The 24,014-nt window shown below is 43.2% G+C and overlaps 1 protein-coding gene across 2 annotated transcripts in view; it reads right to left on the reverse strand.

The window, feature by feature from the left end:
• Positions 1–514: 514 nt before the first annotated feature.
• Positions 515–24,014, reverse strand: part of PARP4 (poly(ADP-ribose) polymerase family member 4) — a 72,134-nt gene continuing 48,634 nt past the window's right edge. For both annotated transcript variants that reach the window (XM_054973782.1, XM_054973783.1), the window contains 13 exons: positions 23,047–23,234; positions 19,597–19,696; positions 19,255–19,425; positions 18,222–18,302; positions 17,224–17,304; positions 13,918–14,013; positions 12,632–12,748; positions 11,356–11,472; positions 8,323–9,180; positions 7,745–7,867; positions 6,489–6,591; positions 3,393–3,522; positions 515–1,048 (listed from right to left, as the gene is read on the reverse strand). In XM_054973782.1, coding sequence (XP_054829757.1) covers positions 874–1,048; positions 3,393–3,522; positions 6,489–6,591; positions 7,745–7,867; positions 8,323–9,180; positions 11,356–11,472; positions 12,632–12,748; positions 13,918–14,013; positions 17,224–17,304; positions 18,222–18,302; positions 19,255–19,425; positions 19,597–19,696; positions 23,047–23,234 — 2,340 coding nt within the window. In that variant the 3' untranslated portion in view covers positions 515–873. The remainder of the gene's footprint in view (positions 1,049–3,392; positions 3,523–6,488; positions 6,592–7,744; positions 7,868–8,322; positions 9,181–11,355; positions 11,473–12,631; positions 12,749–13,917; positions 14,014–17,223; positions 17,305–18,221; positions 18,303–19,254; positions 19,426–19,596; positions 19,697–23,046; positions 23,235–24,014) is intronic.

Raw genomic sequence — 24,014 nt, forward strand, 5'->3', positions numbered from 1 at the left:
CAATTTAGCTAAAATAACAAAATAACATTAGGTCTCTTTCAACACAATTTAAACTGAGCAGAATCATACTTTATGCCTGAAAGAACAATTTAGCTAAAATAACATTAAGGGGTTTAAAAAACCCAGTGAAACTAATAGTTTAGAAAGTTCTTGGTCTTGATTCAGGAGGGTAATATTATTTTTTATGTCTTACATTCAAAGACTGTCAAAAGAAGTAGGTCAGCTGCCTTTTTCTTTGCCTAGGTATTAACAATGAATTTTTTGCTTGAGCAAAATAATAATTCATTAAGTAGACTGTGAGCCCAATGGGATCCAAGCAGATCAAGTTCAATGCCTCTTTCTGACTTTTTGGGACTGTGAAAACCAGCTGAAGGATTCTGGAATAAGATGTGTTCCTAATCAGAGTAATACCTGTCATCTTTGTAATTCTTGTGTTCCTCAAATCTCTGCATGCTGAGTTATATTTTTATGTGGTTCAATGATTGTCCTGCACTTAAAAGAAAAAGACAGTAAATATTTAAAGACAGTAAATATTTATTAAGAAATCTTGAATCAATTGAACCTATGGTAATGGTATATTCTCCTGGTAGGGGGTGAATACAGTTCAGTTTCCCGAAAGATCAAAGTTCAGTCTAAATCAAGAGGTGTGTTATGCAATAGTAAGTAGTCACAATAATGTATTTCTCTACTTGTGGCTATAATCCAGAATTTCAAAGCTACGTTATAAATGGGCTGATTGTTAAGAAATGCTTAATCAGTTAAAATAAATTTGCCTATTTATGATTGTAGTCAAAGAAATGTACAACAGTATTTCCCCCTCTATTCCATTGTTGTGGAGATGGGTTACAAGGCTGAAGTAGGGGATCCTTTTATTTACTGTTGGAAAGGAGGAGGGGTGTGTGTGTTGGTTCCAATTATTTCAATACGCAACAGCTTCTTAGTGGCAGAGTCCCAGTCTTTTCCAAGTTCAAGACGCTGGCAGATAGCAGGGAACTGGCGGTGAGTTCTTTTTGCCCATTCAACTGCTTTCTTTACTGCATCAAATGCGCTGTGAACAATAGTAGAAGAAGGAAAGATCTGAAAACAGTATCAAAACCACAGAAATACTGCCTTTGAAGAAACAAAAAGGAAAATAGTCACTGCATCTTTGGCCCAATAGATTTAAGTGCAAGCTGTCAATAAACAAGCTGTTGCAGATTTTTAAAAGAGTTTTAATGTTTAAATCTGAATCATAAATTTTAATTATTTCTGAAAGAAAAAAAGCAGAATAAGATTATTTTAAACAAACCTGAGAGCTTTCCCTTCTCCAATTATCATAGCTTAATTAACGTGCACAACAAATGACAGACGTTTTTATCATGCCCAATTACATTTTTCCCCCTTTTGCTCAGCATCCAGGTGGATGAGAATTCTGGGGAACCTGGAAAGCCTGTTCTCTCGTCAGTTACATTTGGGTTGATCTTAATATCAATAAACACTGCTATATTGGCTTCTTTGTCTACAATTTTAGCAAAATAAAACAAAAGTCCAGTGACACCTTATATCTGAGGAAGTGTGTTGTAACTCACAAAAGCTCACAGTTAAATAAATATAAGTCTTTAAGGTGCCACTGCACTTTTATTTTGCTGTAACAGACTAACATGGCTACCCCTCCACAATTTTAAAGAATAGCTGGGAACTTCCCTTGTGCAAACCTTCTGGAACAAACAAGGCTCCCAAATAGCACATTACATGCTTTTTCAAAAGTCTAATTTATTTCAATGGGGTTGCATAGAATTTGCTAGTGGATTGTGAGCACTATACCGTACTTATCAGAGAATTACAACAACCATTTGGGAAATACAAGAAAAAGGTTTGCCTTGAGGACCTTGAGGCACAGGGAGGGAAGTAAAGGAATATCAACAAAGCTGCAACCTAAACAGAAGACCTGCCTATTTTATATACTAATAGCCAAGTGATCCTGATCCAAGGATACTTAAATCCAGGGACTGGAGCCATGAACAGAGATGGCAGATCTATACACCTAAAAAATTACTCAAGTTTGCAGAAAAATCCAAAATCTAAAAAACACCACATTGGTGGTTTAAAAAAAATCCCAGATGATAAAAGGATAGTTTTAGGTGGGTAGCTCTGTTGGTCTGCAGTAGAACAGCAGGATTTCAGTTCAGTGGTACCTTAGAGACAACAAGATTTTCAGAGTGTAAGCTTTCAAGAATCGGAGCTCCTTTCTTCAGACCCTGAGGAGGGCCGCTCTGACTCTCAAAACTTACCCTCTGAAAATCTTGTTTGTCTCTCAGGGGCCATTGGACTCAAATGTAGCTTTAAGGAAATGCCCTCAGTGGCTGTTGCTAAGCAACCATAACAGTTTAGCCAGTCTTCTAGGCTTGCTTTCTGTTAGTAAATGGCAGGGGGAGGGGGCAGGACCCTTTCCAGGGCTGTTTGGGCCTTTCAGGGAGGACTCATTGGGGCCAGGCCCAAGAAGCAAGTACTGGATGACTTGATACCACATGACTTGCATGACACATCCAGGCCTGGCTGCTTGCTACTGTTTAACAGCAACTCTCCCCACCAAAAACCAGTGCAGCATAGTGCAGCAGAGTTTCAGAGTAGGATGTGAGAGTCTGAGGTTTGAATCACCATTCTGCTGTGGAAGCTCACTGGGCATCTTCGATCCACTCACACACTCTCAGCACAATCTAACTCTCAGGGCTTCTGTGAGGATAGTACGGAGGCAAGAAGAAAGATGTAAACTGCGTTGGGTCCTCACTGGGGAGAAAGATGGTGTATAAATGAAGTATATTAATAAATATAGATGAAGATGAGAGGCAGATAAAAGGTAAGTTATTCAGTGGGTTTGAACGAGAGGGTGCAGCGAAAGGTGAGCATATGCAGGCTGCCAAGAGGAAGGAAAGAGGAACTAGTGTGAGGAAGGGGATACAGGGAAAAGTGAAGCTCCCCTTGCAAGTCCTTGCAGGTTCCCCACCACACAACTGGGCCCAGCTGGTCCAGAGAGGAGGGGCTGCTAGGACAGAAGAGGGAAAGGTGAAAACAGGGGGGCTGACAAAGGCGGGTGAGAAGGAAGCAAGAAAAAGGGGGTGAGGCTCTGAGGGGCATGGAAGGAAAAGAGAACACAGTGGGGAAGAGGAAAATGAGACAGCCTCGCAAATCCTTGAGAGTTCTGCACTTGTAAATGTTCGAATTTGTAACAGATTGAATAAAAAGCAAAATCTTAGGACCTACATCTGTCTTCAGTCATTACCTGCTTCATCTACATGCACTGCTGTAACTATGAATCAATGTGTTGGGAACAACTGATTTGTACTGGGAGCAACTACACTGCACGCAATTTAAATAAATAGCCTCAAATATTGACTTCTGCTCGCTAAACTTACCGTGATGGGGGCCAGTCATTCAGTTTCATTAGAGATTTGAAAGTGAGTCCTTCCAGTTGCTTGAAACGTATAACCTGCAGTACCAGAAGTGTAGCAATCAACTGCAACAGCTTCTCTTTCCCCTTGGGACCTAAATAAACAGAAATAAACATTGAAAAGAACTAGAAGGTTTTTTTGGTCATTGATATTAACTAGCTTGTTCTTGATGGTGTAGGAAGCATTACTACTATGCTATCATGTAAGCTGTAAGTGCCCATAGAAGGAACTCTTAGATATCTAGAATTTTGTTGTTAGAGTCCATGTGTTCCCCTCCCAATGATTTATTTGTTTATGTCATTTTTCAGTTGCAATTGGCTTCCAAAGCAGCTCAGGGAAATGCAAACAAATGACAATGAGTATTTAATACAAATGATCTCTGGAGAAGGAGGGATTCAGTTCAGCAGGATCAAAACATGATTGAGGAATTCCTGGTTGTTGTCTGGGTCCCCTCTGATTGGCCCCAAAAGAAGCAGGGGATGCCATTACATGTTAATGAATCAAAGCAATCAATTGGGGAGGGTTCTGGGAAGGGCTTGAGTGTTTCTTTTTTACGTTCTTTTTTACATTTCACAAACCAAAACCATGAAAGATTTTTTTTAAAGTGACCAATTTCAGAAGCCAGTTAACATATGTGTAATCTACCTTGAGTCTCAATGAGAAAAGTGGACTATAAATAACATAAATAAACAAATAAAATAAGAACTCATTAAGGGCTCACTCAGGAATGCCATTAACAAGAAGAATGTACTGCTTTAAAAGAAGAGGCAAGGAGGTAAATCAAAGGGACAGTAGTCCTGGATGCCTCCCTGGTACTTTGCTAGTCCACAGTGGACTGATTGGTACTGCAATTCTGTTTTAAGCAATAACAGAGAAAGAGAGAGGGAATGAGAATGAATATATTGGGGTGGGGGGACAAAATCACTCAGGGAGGCAAGCAGCCACTATGCTGGTGTAGTTCGGAGATACACTGGCATAGCACCCCACTGCTGCTATACTGCAGCCAGCCACAAGCAACAACACAGACCCGCCCCCCGCCCCCCGAACACTGCCAGTGGAACCTTCTGCACCAGTGGGAAAGGGACAGGCCCAGGGGCATGGCTGGAGTTTCTCCGCTCCTTAAGCCATTCCAGCCTAGCAGCAGCCGCCAGAATCAGAACCAGCATAAAGTTATGCCATCAAAAACTGCAACATGGCCCATAGGCGCCCATGCAAAATGTGCAGGTGGTGATTCAACAGGAAGGAGACCTGAGGGGTTGGCATTCCTTGTGCAGAATGGGCTGGCTGCAGTAACCAGCGTGGATCCCTCCACTCTGCCACACTGCTGCCCTCCCACTGCTCCTGCTCAGCTCCCGCAGCATCCTGACTCAGGCTAGCATCTGTCCAGTAAGTCTACTGAACTCACCAACAGGCTGTGATGGGGAGGGCTTGCCACATCTCCCTGTGGCTTCCCAGAGTAGCCTGCAGAAGCACAGGGGCTATACTGATCTGTAATTTAGTACCTGTTTGCTGTTGAGCGGATGGTGTTTGCTTCCTGCCCTCTTACAGTACATCATTCCCTCCTCCCTCCCCTTTGATTTCCCTATAGTGCCTCCTGGAATAATCTCCCATTCACACATCTTAAGGAGTGAGCTCTGCCTCACAGAAGCTCACGCTGGGATCAGTGTCCTCAGCCTTCACTGTGCCACTGGACCTCTGGTTCCTTTAGCTAGCACCTTAAAGATGGAGTTCACGATGAGCTTTCATGCACTGCAGCTTGCCTTTTGAACAGACTGGCACAGCCACCTCTCTCCAGTCTCCACCCCCTTCCCACTCACAAACACCTCTGCTCCAGCTGCTGTGTGTAGCTCATGCAGGGAGTGGGCCGGGGGTGGTCTGAGGGGAGATGTGTCAGTCTAGTTGGGGGGAGATCTCTCAGTCTCACACTTCCCCCACAGCACTACTGGCATCTAATCAGGCATACAGGTTGGCAGTGAGGGTCCCTGGGGACTCAAGGCAGATGGGGCACAAGGGTACAACATGGAGGGATTGTGAAGGGGTGTCTCAGACAAAATGATGGCTACCCAGGGCAGTCTGTTGGCTAGGCTGTCCTGTCCCTCCTTTTGCAGTGTGCAGGGGTTGACATGCCAGCACCGAGACATTTGCCTGCCTCTGGTTTTTCAGCACGTGGGGGATCAAATCAGGAGCCCTGGACATGCTGTCCCAGTGCCTTTCCACTGAGCCGTGCCTGCCTGTGCAATGATTATTTATTGTATTTCACTTAAAACATACATTTGCCACCTTTCTGCCCAAATAAGTTCCCCAAGGCAAGGCCTGCCAGATCCCATATGGCAGGTGATAATGTCAGGGCTGTAGTAGAGTGCTTAATCCTTGAAGGCACGCCTCCTTGGCATCTGCCTCACTGGCCCAGTGATTAGGTTGCTGGTCTTGGGTGTGGGACCTGAGGGTTTGAGCCTAGCCTCTGTCTTTTTTTCTTCCTTTTTGTAGCTTGGAGCAGGGTTGTTCCATGTGGACAGCACCTGCCAGCAGGATGGGTGGGTGTTCTGTTCCCTGTGTGGGCAACCCTTCTCCTCTCGGCTATAGGGGGACACTGAGGCCATGTGTCTCTGTTGGGGTTGTGCTGTCACTGGGCCTTTTAAAATATCCTCTGGTGCTCCACTGGGGACGGGAAGTGGTGTCAAGGGACAGTGGCTGCATGGGCAGGTGGTGATTGGCTGTCCCTGTCTGTGCTACTCAGAGGGATGTCACTAAGTGTCACTGCCTGCTGGTAAATATTGCTAGGGTTGCTATGGGCTCTGGCCTGCTTGCCATGCAGTCTGCACCTTGTAGAGGGGCACGTGTTGGCCTCCCCACCCCCAGAATGTTAATAAGCAGCTGACCACCACTGCCACAGCGGCCCTCAAGACTGGGCTGCCCAAGAACAAATGAGGTCCATTGCAGATTAAACAGCCAAAGTGTCGTTGGATCCACACCTTAACAGAAACATCTGTGACCACGTTTCTTTCAATTCTAGATATTCTGAAATAAAAGTTGCTGTAAAAATGAATTACATGGATTTACCAAGAGACTGAATTCCCCTTTTTGTTAAGGAGACATTGACTAAATGATCCACGTCAAGTTCCAAAAGAGTCCCAAGTTCAGGAGTGAGCTGCCAATAACCATCCTGTGGGTGAAGCAAAATAATAGTAAAATAGCATCCTAAAAAAAGAAAGCAATGTTGTGCAAATGTTTAAACTGGAAATCACCTTCAATTGCTTAAATCATTTTAAAAATGCTGATGGAATTTCAACAATATAAAGAAAAAAGTGAAACACTCCTGGGATAACCCTCAAAGTTAATTGCAGGGAAGCTGGCTGGTATCAGACTGGCATACAACTTGGGAAGAAGCCCAAGTGAGTTTATTTATTTAATTACTTCATTTGTATCCCACTCCAATGGGCACCCAAAGCAGCTTGTATCATTCTCCTCTCCTCTATTTTATCCTCACAACAACCCTGTGAGGAGAGTGTGAGTGGCCCAGGGTCACCCAGCGAGCGTCCATGGCAGAGCAGGGATTTGAACCAGGGGGCTTCCAGATCCTAGTCACGCAGTCTAACCACTGCACCATGCTGGCTCTCAAGTGCCACTGGAGTTTCTTCTATACCATTTCTATAACTTCTTTTTGGCAAGAACAGTAAAAGTTGCAAGAAACCCCTTATATTCTTTTAAGGCTGCTCTAAAATCAACACCTGCAAGAGTGGAATTACAGGCTGCCCTGATGATGGTTGGAATCAAGAGCCCTTGGGGAAAAATGAGTTCTTGGAACGGATCTGTCTCCCTCTCCCTTCCAGGGGGAATGCAGTTCACTGCAGCATCTGCAGAAATCACTCCCCCTTGCCTAAGCTCTTCCACAAGTGGAGCAAGAGCTTCTGCCAAAAGTGGGGTGGGGCAATTTCTGCCAATTCCCCCATCTTGCTGCTGCCTCCTCCATGCATCCCATTCTGCTCCCGAGGGCACCCAAGGCCTCAAGTGCAGGAGGATGCAGGGGGAACGATCTGGTCTGTTCACAGTTCCATGGATCAAACTGAATACACGGTTCATCTGGGACCATAAACAGGATCCCACCCACCCTGCCCCCAGATTAACTTTTCCTATTAGTCCATGCTGGTTAACTTTTTATTAACAGTCTTTCTATCAAAAAGAAAAGGTTGCTATTCAGCAAACTTTTTCGTTCCTTCAGCACCAGAGCGACTGGATTGATCCCTTTGGTTTCTGCAGTAGGGAAGTGAAACCTCTTTGTCTTTCCTTGCAGCAGCTGTAGAAAGGGGACACTTTACCTGATTCTGCAGCTTACAGAGTTGAGGCCAGGATACAGTACTCAGGGGTGTTTGTACAGCAGGCATGGTGAAGTAGCTTTCCACAGATTTCTTCTTCTTGGCCTTCATGAATGGCCTTCTTGGCTTTGATGAAAGAGAAAGAGGAAAAATCTAGATGAAAACTATTCCCAGAGCTCGTGCTTTCAGTGGGTGGCGGCACTCTGCTAAATGCCCCAGCAACAGGAGAGAACTGGGGAGGCTGGTGGAAGCCAGAGAAACAGGAACAACACAGCTGCCCACTTAAAGAGAAAACGGCTCTTCTTGCGAAATGGAGGAAAGAAGGAGTCCCACCATTAGCCACTGCTCTGGTGCGCACAATTCATAAGATGGATCCTGTCATCTTTAGTCATGAGCAAGCACTCTAGTGATAATGCTAGTAAGACTCATGAGCCTCTTTCTCCCTAAAGAATATGGTAATAAAAGGGCACAAGGACAGCTTGCTTCGCAATAAACTTTTTTAAAAATTGAAACTGGCTATCAACAAAATTAGAGATCTAACAGTAAAAGAGCACGCAGGGAGGATTCATGTCGTGACAAACCTGTAGAGTCTCTTGTGATCTTTTTTCAGACAGCTCCGGAGTCCAAACTGGTAAATGAAGTCTGGAGGGGAAAGGAGGTGGTTGCTGCGCAAATAAAATAGCCGGAGATGGAAGTGGCCTCCGGCCTTCTGGCAAAGGCGTATCATGGTCAGCCGCTGCAGGTGTCCCCAGCCGAGGTGCACGTTGGACAACTGGCCGAGCAGCTTTAGCTCTAGGAGAGAAGCACCTGGCTAGTGCTTGCAATCTCAATGGCCGGGCAGATGATAACGGGTACTTATCTTGCACAGGAGGCCCACTGCTCATAATTCTTCCTCCCACAGAGATGTTGGGGTCCAAACCTGCTATGACAGGAACAGAAAAGTTTGTGGGCTGCTGTGACGATAAAAAATCCTGTTCTGAAAATAATAGGCTGTGATCTTTTTGCGAAGGCATAGGAGGACCACTTTCCAAAACCATCCTTTGTCGACAGACTCCTTTGAATGCAGGTGTAGGAGCAGAACCAAATAAGCCAGTGGCTGCAGATTGTGGTGAGAATACTTGGCTAGACAATAATAGACTCTCATCCCTGAAAGGCGTTGGATGTTCACCTTCCAAATTTATCCCCTGCCCAAACAAGTTGGGGACAGCTGACACGGCACCTCGGGAAGCTGAACCCAAACCACTCATGAAAGTTGACGGTGATTGTTGGGCAGAGAAGGAGAATAAAGGCATTTCCTGTAATGAAGGAGCAACAGGAAGGTAACACGGTGCCGGGACTTCCTCCACGCTGTTCAAAGACGGCCATCCAGCTTTTGACACCTTCTGTCTATTGTGTTCATACGTAACATCAAAACATTCTTCTACGACAGCACAAGGCTTCTGTGGAGTAAAAATTAATCTCTGAGACTCAGAATGGGTTCACAACTTATGTTTACTGTGTTATTCCAATTATAAAAATGGAAAGATTTCCTGGAAACCCCCCTTCTCAGACTCATGAATCATGCCTCCAATGGGGTTATAAACCTGGTGAAAAAGTTCTCCAGAATGTCCTAAGTTTGCAGGACATAACAGGAGAAACCTCCTTAAAAGGTTGCCTGGAAAAGCATTTAAGTTAGAGGCAATAATATTCAACACGATTTTTGCTTTAAAAACAACCTTCTGTTAAAATATTATTTCTTTTTTAACACATCCTGTGGAGAATCAACCTTTGCAAGGGATCAGGCGTGGAGCAGGCAGCAATGGCCGCCCCCACCCCCCGCCTTCACCCAACTGGGATCAGGAGCGGAGCAGGTGGCAATGCCCACCCTCCACCTTCACCCAACTGGGATCAGGAACGGAGCAGGTGGCAATGCCTGCCTGCTTTCCAAACAGCTGGGATTAGGAGTGGCAATGCCCATCCCCTGCCTTCACCCAGCTGGGATCAGGAGCTGCAAGGAAAACCCCTATCCAGAGGAAATACAAATATAGTTATCTCTTAATAGTATTATAATTTTTCTTTTTCTTAAAGTGCATAGTGCTATACGACAACTCAACTTATGGTCTGCCATAAATAAATACTACAATAAATATTTATACAATATATGAACCCTTCCTGTCATAACAATAAATACAATACATATTTAAGAGTATGCTATGCCCATCCCCTGCCTTCACTCAGCTGGGATCAGGAGTGGAGCAGGTGGGCCCTCACTGGGCTGGGATCAGGTGTAGAGGAGATGGCCATGCCTCCCCCCCCTCATCCAACTGGGATCAGTGACGGAGGATGAGGGAATGCCTGCCTGCCCACCCTCCCCTTTCTAGAGCCTGTTGTATTTTTCCTCTCAATAGGCTTTGTTGTTAGTTCAAAATAAATGGAAATCTGTTCATGAATGAAAAGCACAGACATCTTATGCTATCACTGCAAAGATCTGAAGAAAAAGCAATAAAACTACGTACTTTCTTTCCCTAAATTTTGTACATGGTGGTGGAGAATGCCCACAAGTCATAGCTGACTTATGGTGACTCTGGTGGGGTTTTCATGGCAAGAGACTAACAAAGGTGGTCTGCCATTGCCTGCCTCTGCAACCCTGGTCTTCATTGGAGGTCCATCTAATTACTAACTGAGGCCAACCCAGCTTAGCTTCTGAGATCTGACAAGATCAGGCTCACCAGGCTATCCAGGTCAGGGTAAATTTTGTATATACCTTAAAGGATGTTAATTTAGGGTAGGCTATTTATTCTTGAAGTTGCAAGCAGGCAGACGTAATTGGTTCCTTTGTGTGTAGGAAATTCCCCCATTGCACTCCTCAGTACAATGTACTCAAGGTAGAGCCCAGGTGTAAACTGGAATGGAGTAGCCCTTCCTGGCTTAAGACAAAATGGCTAAGAGTGACTGTTTCTTCCTCCTGATCAGGGAATATATAATCTCCCCTTGCCCACCACCTTGGGGGTCATCCTTTTCTTCTGGTTCAAATGACCCTTTGGTTATTTAAAACTTAGTATTCCTAAGTGTGCAGGACTTGAGTCCAGTGGCATCTTAGAGACTGACAAGATTTTCAGAGTGTAAGCTTTCGAGAATCAGAGTTGGGAAATTCCTGTAGACTTTGGGGTGAGCTTGGGGACAACAAGGTTTGGAAAGGGGAGGAACCTCAGCTCAGTATAATGCCACAGAGTTCACCCTCCAAGGCTGCCATTCTCTCTAGGGGAACAGATCTCTGTCATCTGGAGATCAGGCAACCCCATGTTGTACCAGTAATGATGGGAACGGGAACATCCTGTCTGAGATTATCTCTAGAATACCCCCCTTCTCTGTGCTATTTGCAATAGGTAATGGTTTGTGGAAGCTGTAAGCCATCAGAAACTAAAGCTAGGGGATTCAAAATTGGCCACCAAAGTCAGTGGCCCAGTGAGCCTTTACTTCCTCGGTGCCATGGCCCCAATTCCAAACATCCCCTCCACCATCACAGCTGCATTTTAGTTGCTAAAATAAAAAACACTAGGAGATCTGATCATAGATGGTATATTTTAGCCTTACAAAACAAATACCATCAGTGTGCACCAACCACTTAGGCTTACAGTGTCGAAAAGGTAATTTGATAGTTGATACCGCCTATAGGGTAAGATGTTTATGTCCTCCTTGGCTACAAGTTCTGAAACATTCAGAGTATCATCACCCTGGTCTTCATTCACATCCTGTAAAGAGCCACAGAATTACAGTATCAGAAATATGCCAGTTTACCATTCAAACAGCATATTTGTTGTTCAAAATGAACGTGTTACCCTGCTTATTTATGCTATATTTCCTGTTAGTTGTGATTTGCACATTACCCACAGTAACACTCCTCTTTGTGTGAAGAAGTGGGCATACTCCTTTACCACACAGATGAGGTCGTGTAGACGCCAGGCATTCTCCTCCAATGCCCAGAAGAAAAACCATTTAAGCAGCCCTTCCACACAATGGCATGGAGCAGCCAACTAATTTACTATGTCATCTGCATGGCACAGCCACAGAGGAAGAGGGTAGTGCTGGCTCTCCACCACATGACAAGGAGAGCTGTCCTGGGTAACAGATCACCTGAGGGAAAGCTCCTAAATGGACTTTGGAAACAAAACACATGTGCTAAGAGCACTGTTTATGGACATTTCAATTTCATACTTCAGGAATATTGGCTTAGTTTAGATTCAGACTCAGTCACGGGAGGCCTCGAGAACTTAGGATACAGTCACTGAACTGTGACGTGGTTAAGAGTGTAAGCTTTCAAGAATCAGAGTTGGGAAATTCCTGTAGACTTTGGGGCGAGCTTGGGGACAACAAGGTTTGGAAAGGGGAGGAACCTCAGCTCAGTATAATGCCACAGAGTTCACCCTCCAAGGCTGCCATTCTCTCCAGGGGAACAGATCTCTGTCATCTGGAGATCAGGCAACCCCATGTTGTACCAGTAATGATGGGAACGGGAACATCCTGTCTGAGATTATCTCTAGAATACCCCCCTTCTCTGTGCTATTTGCAATAGGTAATGGTTTGTAGAAGCTGTAAGCCATCAGAAACTAAAGCTAGGGGATTCAAAATTGGCCACCAAAGTCAGGATGACCATGGGAGTTGCAGTGCCAAAAATGAAGGGAACTGGAACAACTTCTATTCAGTATTTCTGCATGGACTTGTGGTTTTTCTTTACCTCTCAATGAGCCGTTACTTTCTCAGTGCCATGGCCCCAATTCCAAACATCCCCTCCACCATCACAGCTGCATTTTAGTTGCTAAAATAAAAAACACTAGGAGATCTGATCATAGATGGTATATTTTAGCCTTACAAAACAAAAACCATCAGTGTGCACCAACCACTTAGGCTTACAGTGTCGAAATGGTAATCTGATAGTTGATACCGCATATACGGTAAGATGTCTATGTCCTCCTTGGCTACAAGTTCTGAAACATTCAGAGTATCATCACCCTGGTCTTCATTCACATCCTGTAAAGAGCCACAGAATTACAGTATCAGAAATATGCCAGTTTACCATTCAAACAGCATATTTGTTGTTCAAAATGAACGTGTTACCCTGCTTATCTATGCTATATTTCCTGTTAGTCGTGATTCGCACATTACCCACAGTAACACTCCTCTTTGTGTGAAGAAGTGGGCATACTCCTTTACCACACAGATGAGGTCGTGTAGACGCCAGGCATTCTCCTCCAATGCCCAGAAGAAAAACCATTTAAGCAGCCCTTCCACACAATGGCATGGAGCAGCCAACTAATTTACTATGTCATCTGCATGGCACAGCCACAGAGGAAGAGGGTAGTGCTGGCTCTCCACCACATGACAAGGAGAGCTGCCCTGGGTAACAGATCACCTGAGGGAAAGCTCCTAAATGGACTTTGGAAACAAAACACATGTGCTAAGAGCACTGTTTACGGACATTTCAATTTCATACTTCAGGAATATCAGCTTAGTTTAGATTCAGACTCAGCCACGGGAGGCCGGGAGAATTTAGGATACAGTCACTGAACTGTGACACAGTTAAGTCTCAATCTCAATCTTGCTAAGCAGCTGTATTATCTCAAAGCACTACGCTAACACACCACCTAAAAAGTCATTCCATGGTGGACCCACTGTGTCATTTACACAGTGGCTGACCAAAAACTGACCAAAAGCGGCTGAGCATTTGTTTTCCATCCAACAAGCAGATCAGCCACAATAGCATGAGCTCGACTGTATGTATCACCCAGCATTTACTGCATTGCCTTATATCTCTGAAACCCCGTTTTTCACATTATGGTATGTCAGGCCTTAAACAATGAATTATTTCCATGGCACAAATGGGTGCCACAAATAGTTATGAACATAAACATATCTAATAAAAATGAAAAAGGAAAAAAAAAAGAGTTCCCCACAAAGAATGGCCAATATTGCTGATTCACTGAAGCAGGTTTGGGGTTTGTAAAACCCACCATGGATTAGGTCACTCATCTGTTCTACGTAGCACTTGTATGTTGTTGGAGTAAAGTACCCATTCATATTAAACCAATAAAAGCAGCAAGGATCTTTGCCCATGCACTTTGTTTTCTCGAAGGTTTTTAAGTGACAGCTTTTTAAGTGACCGCTATCATGCACAGAACATTTTAATCACACACACCTACCCGCTTCTCGACTGCCACAAAACTTGTCAACTGAGTCACGATGGAATTCTCCAGACTGAGTTTAATGATCAGGGATTTCAACTGTTGTTTCTTCATCTAAGTGGGGGGTGGGGTGCAGGAGGAAAAATGACATTTCAAAACACTGTATATACAGCTCAAACGGTTCAGCCGAAACAGAAATAAATGTCTGAAAATATGAAGCATTGAGGGTATTACCTCCTCCCTCAACAAATCTAGTCGGAATTCCAGTGGGCCAAAGAAGGGAACTCCATGTGTCTACAAGGCATGATGGTGATTGGAGGGCGCTGTGCATATGTTTTCTTTTTTCATAAATGTTGGTTTATTATATGTACAGTCTGTTCTTACATGGGCCCATGGAGGTCTCCTATCCAGAGCAGGTCTAGGCCAGCCTGGCTTTAACCAACCCCCCAGGATTTGGTGTTCTCAGGCTATTCATTGGGCCCAATACATTCCAACACCCAAGGCAAAAGGCTAATCCCAGACATGGGATTTTACATTTGACAAAATGAACCTAATCTCCCATTTCCTCCCTGCTACCTCCATTGACTCTAAACCCCCCCCCCCAAATCTGCCTCCCCCAAATCTAAACAAAATCAAACATTATAGTTGGAAATATATACTCTTGTCCAGAGGGGAACAGAATTACAGACAGTAAGGATAGAGTTATACCCTTAAACCCCTTCTCGGTCTCTTGAAGTCAAGAGGCTTAAAACGGGGTCATTCTCCTTAGGACTGGAGTATTAGGGTGCTTCTCAGAGATAGTAAAAAGCTCACTGAATTATTTATTTACTTCATTTAAACCCCACTTTTATTTTCAATGGGGACCAAAGGGTTTTACATAATTCTCTCCTCCTCTATTTTATCTTCACAACATACCAGTGAGGTAGGTTAGGCTGAGAAAGTTTGGCTAGCCCAAGGTCACCCAGCAAGCTTCCATGGTGGAGTGGGGATTCGAACCTGGTGCTTCCAGATCCTAAGTCCAACACATTGGCCTCTACAGCACTCTGGCAAACTGCAAGGTGGCCTAATGACTCTAAGTGCCACAATGTGTAGGAAGCACAAGCATGTTCTACAATTCTAGAGGAAGTGGCAGGTTTGCAAAAAAAAAAAAAACCCCAACAACACCCCTGTTGATAAATAAAACCTGATTTGGAAGTACTCCTTTCCCTAAGTTACATGCAACATCTGTGTATGCACAGACATCTGTAAATGGGGAAAAATACTGGAATTTGGGCAGCATTTTGGGCAGCAACACAGCATGGCACATGAAAACACAGCAGGTGGCAGGAAGAGAAGTCCACCAGAAGGACAGGGTTGCCAACCTCCAGAGGTGGGCACAGCAGCTGCAGTCCTCTCAGGATTAACTGATTTCCAGACTTCAGAGATCAGTTTTCTTAGAGAAAATGGCAACTGGCATCACATCTCTGCTGAGCTCCCTGCGCTACTCAAATTCTGCCCACCTGAGGCACTGCCCCCCCACCCCCGCCCAACATATTTCCAGGAATTTTCCAAGCTACTCTACCCAAGGAGGAGGGGGTGCGCAACAGCTTTTTAGGGGCGGTGAACTGGGCTGGAATTGGCAACGAGGCAGATGGGAAGGCAGAGCTGGGGGCAAGAGGAAGGAAAAAGAACATAGAACTTTTGCGAGTCCTTGTAAGTCCACTGTTAAATTATCTAATCAAAAGGTATCCATGTAGCTGAACTAAGGTGTGTAACAATGGTCAGGGCGTTGGTCAAAGGTCTGGGAGAGCCAAGTTTAAATCTCCACTCTGCCATGAAGCTGTTGGACCAGTCACTCTGTCTCAGCCTGACCTACCTCACAGGGTGGTTGTGAGGATAAAATGAAGGCGGAAAGAGCTCCTGTGGAGGGCGGGTGAGATAAAAATGCATCAAATAAATAAATAGATAAATAAATAAATACTTTCTCCAAAACAAAGGGGCACTGATTTTATCAACATCACTGGAGCTCTAACATCAAAATTAAAGTTGCAGCACTTATAGTGCAATCCTAAGCGCAGCTGTACCCTTCTATATCCACTGATGTCTGTACTGTGAATGAGTTAAAAACTTTTCACTGATTAAGAAATTGCTTTAATTAATTAGAATTTTTTAAAAAATTAATTATCTTTTATAAAAGTATTTCCAAAACCCGCAGGTGCCAGAGGTATGCCTCCTGTTTTCTCATATAAATGGGAATACATTTATGCTGATTTAACTGATTAACTAGTCATTTATTTCAATTTATTATCCTTGTGATCAAAATATTATATATAAGTATAGCTGATATGACACCTTTAGCTAAGAATGTAAGATCTAATTCCAAGTTAGTGACTTGTTCTCTTTTTTCTTAGCTAGACAGGCTGCATTTCAGAGCAGTAGTTAACTGCCACTGAATTGCAAATAAACCTTCAGTTGTCTAAGATAGCAGTGTAGTGTAAGTTTCAAAACATAACAAAGCAACCAATTAACAGGCAATTAAGCTTGGAAAAAGAGACATTAATTTCTATGACAGTCCGATGTGGGGTACTGTGGGGGGAGATAAAATACACTTTTGGGGGTACTAGCAAAGTTGTCAAAGAGAAAAGTTATGGTGAAGATCTGGGTTTCCAAAAGAATTTCCTTCCTTCTTTGTTTGAATCACTAGAAATTAAATCCTTTGAAAATATTAATGAGGAAATTTGGTTGGGATGTGCCTCCGAGAGATTTTTTTCCCATGAAGATTTGATAAAGGATTCTTCTTGAGATATTAGAATTACATGAACGTTAGGATATAAAACTATATGGGTCTATGTAACCTGCATGCCTGTGTTTCTTTTACACCTAAAAAAAACACTTTGTTTTATTTTATTTGCTTGATTTATAGCCTGCTTTTCTTACTGATACTCATGGCAGATTACACAGCATATCTCTCTCATTAGCCTATATATTCCTTCCTTGCTTAATTCAAAGAGTGAAAAGGCCTTTATTAATAAAGATTAATAACTCAAGTTCTGTTGGTGTGATTGCTGGGAAAACGCTGGGTTTTTTCAAGAACCCTAAAATTCTGATAATCAGTACTGAGAAAGTGTAGATTTCATAAACCGAATACTTTCACTACTCATGCCTATAAAATGAATGTTAATTGCCTGCGTAAAGTCAAAGACACTGTTTAAATTTCTATGTGACCTTTAAATAGAGCAATTCACCCCTCCAGGCACAAGTGAATCTTGACAAGGTGATGATGACCCAATTAAGATTGCTGCCAAACACTATGGATCACACTTTCAATTTTTCTTGGTAACATACTTCATGTTCTGCTTGATCCTCGTGAAGAATCCCTTGTTCATAATCCTTAATGAAAGCTCTTGCTGCAAGTTTGTGGAGCATCTATGTAAACAGAAGACAGGTACGAAAGTCAACATGTTCACGTGTAGCTAATAACTAGATCCTCTGACAGTATAAGGCAGAACTCTGGTCTCAAGAAGCTGGGGAAGGTCCTTGCTGTGCCCTTGGCAAGTGCTTCCTCCTACAACCTGTCCCATAAAAATTCTCCCCATAAGATTTCCCATCACGTATCTGACCCCCTTTGGGGTGGGGGGGTTCTCTCCACCATTGCACTTTAATGTACTTGGTTAATTTATTTTATTATTGCTTATTGTATGTTGATTTTAGAATTACTGTTTTTTTGTTTTTATTGATTTTAACTGTTGTTCATCGCCCAGAGCCCCTGAGCATGGGCGGTTTATAAATTGAAATAATAAATAAATAAAATAAATAAGTAGGCTATGACCCGTAAAAGTTTATATTAAAATAAATATTGTTAAGTCTTTAAAGTACCACTAGATTTTTGTTGTTTTGCTACCCCATGGCTACCCCTCTGAAATTAATGCTGTCATGCCTCTTTGTTCTGCAGAATCCCAGTGAGAATGGAGTTGCTTCCACTAATGGGCCAATAAAGGGAACTGGCAGGGACCCTGAGAGCCAAGCTACAAGTGACGCCTTACACAGGTTGGACACTTGTCAGCTTCCCTCAAGTTTTGATGGGAAATGTAGGCGTCCTGGTTTTACAGCTTGGCTCTCCATTACAACTGCAAGACCAGGATGCCTACATTTCCCACCAAAACTTAAGGAAAGCTGACAAGTGTCCAACCTGTGTCAGGCGTCACTTGTAGCTTGGCTCTTAAATAAAGGAAGCCATGTGTCTCTGTATGCATGCACTGCCTTCCCATATCCTGAGATCATACTCAACGCATCACAGCTCTGCAGAAAAACAGTAGGAAAGCGTACAGCCCAGGCCTACTCACGGTTCCCGTTGTCTTCTGCAATTCAGTTGTTGATACCATCGTCTGCAATTCTTGGTCATCTATTAGTGCATTTAAAGTGGCCTGAAGGAAAGAATAAAGAAAGTATTGCCCTTATTGCCCTCTCCTCGGCTTCTTTTTCCACGATGGTGTCTCTGATGCTTTGGTTGGCAGAGAGCTTGGCAATTGGCTCAAGCGTTAAATATAATCTAGTTCTATAATTCTGATGCCACAGAACACATCATTTTTAAGTTCAGCATGGGGGTATAAATTTAATCATTGCTCTATTTTTATCCTGACTTTACTTCCAGGGAGCTCAGGGCAGTTCAATTTTAACTTCAGAATAAAGCCCGAAATTTAGACTTGGCTGAAATATAGTGATTGGCTCAAGGTCACCCAATAAGCTCCATCAAAGGCTCCAGTCACTCCACTGCTGCAAGCACCAGCGCTTTGCTTCTCAGGCAAGACCCACAGCTAGTTCTCAATCCCAGTATTATCTCCGCTAAGCCACACCCTCCATCTCCCATTCCTCTCAAAAAGGGAAGGGCAGGACCACGGCAGAAGAACAGAGCAGGAGTGAACTAGCAGCTGCAACTCTAATCAGTCATTCCTGAGCATCTCTTTCCAAAGAAGCCAAATCTCAGCTTAGTCCAGGTCTATTGGTCTTGTCCACACAGTCAAGGTAGGGATGGACTTGGAAACTGTGCCAGGCAACTGTGGGGGAATTCAGTCTGGGGCTGGGCCAACCACAGAGGATCTTAGGCACATCCACCTCAACAGTGATTGACCATCCCATAAATCCTACAAAATGCAGTTTTTGAAGCGAAGGATCGAGCAGTATGTACAGTCCTGCTGGTGGACCTTACTTGCAAACTGTGTGTGTATTGCTTCTTCTCTATTAAATTTAGTATGTGCACAATTCCACAGGAGTTATGTAATTTTATTACGGGGCCCAAAAAAATCATGTCTTTTATTTCCAGCCGTACGTGAGGCCTTGAAATCAGTCACAAACAGACTTCTTTGCATTGCTTCATACCTGAGTACAACGGGAGATGAATCCATAGACTAGAAGATGCTCATTATTAAACAAAGATTGTATCTGAGCAGGGGCATACGTTAGCTCAGGTGCGTTTGTATCAAACTGTTGCCACTTAATGGAGACCGCACTGCATCCTGGGGAACGCATTCGAGTGGCCTGATGTTCTATCTGGATGCAGAGATGGAAAAAAGGCAATTAATGCTTGTTCTGCTTTGCACTTACTTTCTACAGAGCAGAAAATTGAATTGTACAATTATATATATTGGGGTATACAAACCCTCAAATGTGAGAAGTGCAATTCTAATTAGTTCAAGGAAAAAATAACTAAATTATACTTGCCTTTCTCTCCCAGTTATGCTTTGACTTCACATCAAAATATTCAAAGGCTCCAGCTCCACACTGGGACAAAGATCTCAGCATGTGACAATTTGCTGTGGACCTAATATAAATTTGTAAAGCTTTAAATATATGGATATTTTTAAGATGACTTACAGCTTTAAAGAATTGCCCCAGAAAAACAACGCAAGCAAGTCCAATTACATATTCTGAACCATGGCCTCTAAAGTAGTAAGGCTGTTCTTTCGTTACTCGGTGGAAACGGGGCACAGCTGGCCAAGACACTGCAGCACCTTCAGGGGTGATCCAAATGGCGTATACGTATGCACAGGGCTTTTTTTCAGCAGGAACGTGGGGGAACGGAGTTCCGGAACCTCTTGAAAATGGTCACATGGGTGGTGGCCCCGCCCCCTGATCTCCAGACAGAGGGGAGTTTAGATTGCCCTCCGCGCCGCTGAGCGGCGCGGAGGGCAATCTAAACTCCCCTCTGTCTGGAGATCAGGAGGCGGGGCCACCACCCATGTGACCATTTTCTCCGAGGGCAACACACTGAGTTCCACCACCTCTTTCCCCAGAAAAAAAGCCCTGCGTATGCATATGCATACACATAGAAACATTCAACAGGATCCTTCCCCGTATGGGTAAAGCCAACCCCCAAACAATTTTATTTTGCAAAAACAACGACGACACATACATAAAATCAGTTTTTAAAATTCAGCTGTAAAAAACCATACTGCATAAAATTAGATCAACTAATTCCCTACCTTTAATGAAGCCCAAAATCTTCTGCTCAAAGTGACTGCCTCAGTCTTCTCCCAGCTCTACTATCGTCACCTGTCTCCTGCTCCCCAAATGGATCTGCTCAGTGTCCCTTACTGTTCATATGGTTGGAACTACCTCCCAGCACCCCTGCATGATGTAACTTTCCTCACTTTCTTCAAATATCTCCTCAAACATTTGGAAGAACTCCTTAGTCTCCATCTCCTACCAAACTTGAGCCCAAGCAGATATGAATAAAATGAACAGAAATATTTATTGTTAAAAAGTTTCTAACCTGTCATTCTCCTTGAAGGGACCCGATGGATCTGATAGAAGTCCCAAACTATAGTACATTTAAATACTGAAAATACTATAATACTACCGATTAAAATTATCATTAAAACATTCCATTTACTACTGGTCTCCTACTTAAGCCACTTTTTAAAAGTGATTAAAGTCACTAAAAAAAAAAGTTTTTAGTGACTTTAATCACTTTAAAAAAGTTCTGTCTAGCAACCAAATTAATCAAATAATCAAATCAGTCTATTTCAGCAAAGACTCTCTTGATATGGAACAATCCCACCTTCCGGATTTTTCTGAATGCCATGGGATTTAAGGGGGAAATGATAGCTTCTGGTAAACTATTTCATAAGAAATGGGCTGCCACTGATATGCACTAGACTGGGCCGTAGCATCCTGGAGTGGATAGAAAGGAGGCCCTGCTGAGAAGAACATAGAAACTGCAGGTTCATAGAAGGAGAGATGGTCCTTAATGTATTCAATTTTTTTAAAAAATATGTTATTTATGGACCACCTTTTTCCACTGTGACTCAAGGCAGATTACACAGTGTTATTCAATGCAATCAATGACTAAGACATTCAATAAACAATACAAAAGGATTGCAGAAATTTGAAAACCCACATAATTCTAAATACAGAGATGAAATATTGCTGAATCAAAATATGTGTAATTTGATATGACATAATAAACATTGAGGAAACTACCCAGTAGAAGCATATCTACATTAACAGACAGTACCCAGTAGTATAGTCTACAGTTCCTGTTCTTTTACAACAACATCTCTCTGAGCCATTCCTTACAGTACAACCCTAATTACGTGACCGAAACAGTCCTCCTGAATAATTCAGTTTTGCATGGTTTGTGGAAAGCTAAGAGAGTGGGAGCTTTCCTGAACTCTTCAGGCAGGCCATTCCACAAGTTGGGGGCCACCACAGAGAATGCACATGCACGGGCAGCCTCTAGTATTGCAGGATGGTATCTGAAGAAGGCCATATTCAGATGAGATAAGATGCTGTGGTGGAGCATAGGGAGAGAAGTGGTCCCACACATATGAGGTGCCAAGGCCATGAAGGGTTTTTGTAAGTAACTGGCTCAATGTTGACTCAGCTTTCCATCCTTCCGAGGTTGGTAAAATGAGTACCCAGTTTCCTGGGGGTAAAGTGTAGATGACTGGGGAAGGCAATGGCAAACCATCCCATAAAAAGTCTGCCAAGAAAATGTCATGATGCGACGTCCCCCCATGGATCAGTAATGACTCAGTGCTTGCACAGGGGACTACCTTTACCTATGTTGACTGCATTACAGTAGGCAAGTCTTGATGTTACCATGGCATGAATCCAGGTGCACAGATCAACTGCATCAAGGTAGGAGGCCATCTTCCAGGCTAGTCTAAGCTGGGAGGTTTTGTTTGCAGCTGCATTAACTCGCTTCTCTAGCAGCAATGCTGGGTCCTGTATCACCCCTAGGCTCTAACTAGGCAAAGGTCAGCTGAATCCAACTGAAAGTGGGAAGCACAATGTCTTTCAAGATCTCTGCTTTCCCATCTTGTCTCGGTTCAGTTTCAGTTTATTCTAGGGTTGCACAGGGGCCAAATGGGGAGGGGGGTTGCAGGGGGCACAGGGTGCTGTGCGCCCACTCCTTCTCTCCCCTGTTGTGTCAGAAAATGTCATGTTCTAGTGCAATGGAGGAGCCATGGTGCACACTGAAGCCCTGTTGAATAAAAAATGCTTCCAAACAGGCATTTTTTACTAAACTGGGCTTTAGTGTGCCCCATGGCTCCTCTCACCCCAGCATGATGGGGGAGAACGGGAGTACACGCGTGCACTTCTTTCCCCACTACTGTACCTTTTCCCCTCTGCCAGCCAGGCGAGCAGGGCCAGGAGGTGGCAGGTAGGAGCAGAGGTTCCCTCGCCCCAGGCAGAGGGCAAGACTAGTATAGTCACTTTCAGTCACGCCAGGCCTTGGGCCATGTAGGGCTTTAAGGACTAAAACCAGCACCTTGACTTGAACTCAGAAAAAAAAAAGGAAACGTATTTAAGGCTTTTTAGTAGAAGCATTATGTGAGCATGGAAATTCACTCCAGTCAAAAGCTGAATTTAAACGAGACAGTTTCCAGATACTTTTCAATGGCCATTCCACATAGAATGGGTTGCAATAATCTAGTATGTCTGTTATCGCAGCATAGATCAGTGATACTTCCCTGTTTATTCTCACTATCATGGCCTTTACCTCTCTGTTTTCAAATATTAGACTGTAAGTTTCTTACAGTCGTGAGCCTATCTTCTTGAACTCTGTCAAGTGCCATGTACTTTGATGGCATTATAGAAATTATTTGCATTAACTGCAAACTTTCTTCTGAATGCAATACAAATGATCTTCCAATAAGCACTTACCCAACTCCACATGTAAATATTCTGGTGTGTTGTGCGTTTTGATTCACAATCTTCAAGGTCATGCCTTCATTCTGAATATGTCCATCAGATATTAGAAGAATGTTACGTTTGCCTTTAGAAGGATACAGCAAACTCAGGTAATGCAACGTCTTCCATAAATCAGAGTTTCCCATTGAAGGAGTAGCAGACTAAGAAACAAAGGGGAAGAGCTAATATAGTTTTTTTAGTCTAGTTTTATAGACTATAGTTTCATAGTCTAGTGGGATTAGTGTGGTTTTATGTATTTTGTATTATATTGTATGTTTTGTTTGGATTTTATTAATTTTTTATTATGCTTTGTTGACTTTAACTGATGTAATTGACGTGAACCACTTTGAGTTCCTAATCAAAGAGAAGCGGAATAAAAATCAAATAAATAAAAATAAAATAAAAAGGGTATTTTTATGTAGCTGAAATAATCATCTTACAACAATTTTCTGGCTTTTGACCAGCTGGTTATGAAGTCTGAGTACTGCTCAAGTCTTGTTCATCTAACTGCCACTTAGTCACATGACAAGATATCCTACAGACAACAAATACACCAAAGTTATCCACCTGATGGTCACCTCCTCAGGTTAGATTACTGTAACATACTCTATCAGATCTGTCTAGGAAGATGGTTTGGAAATTCCATTTAGTTTCGAATGTCACAGAAAGGCAGCATAGCTGTACTACAGGGAACATACCTTACCCAGGCTTAAACAGCTCCACTGGCTGCCAATTTGTTTCTAGGACCAATTCAAAGAGCTGGTTCTGAATCTGAAAGCCATAAACAGCTTGGGAGCAAAGTACAAAATGCCAACTTCTCTCATATGAACCTGTTCAGCCTCCCCTCCCCACCTCAATCTGGCATTCTCTCATTGACCCTTACTTTATGCCCTATGCTGTTCTTACATTTTTCTTAAGTGTATTTTAGCTTTGATTATAAT

The sequence above is a fragment of the Eublepharis macularius genome, chromosome 3, assembly GCF_028583425.1.
Source record: "Eublepharis macularius isolate TG4126 chromosome 3, MPM_Emac_v1.0, whole genome shotgun sequence".
Taxonomy (NCBI): domain Eukaryota; kingdom Metazoa; phylum Chordata; class Lepidosauria; order Squamata; family Eublepharidae; genus Eublepharis; species Eublepharis macularius.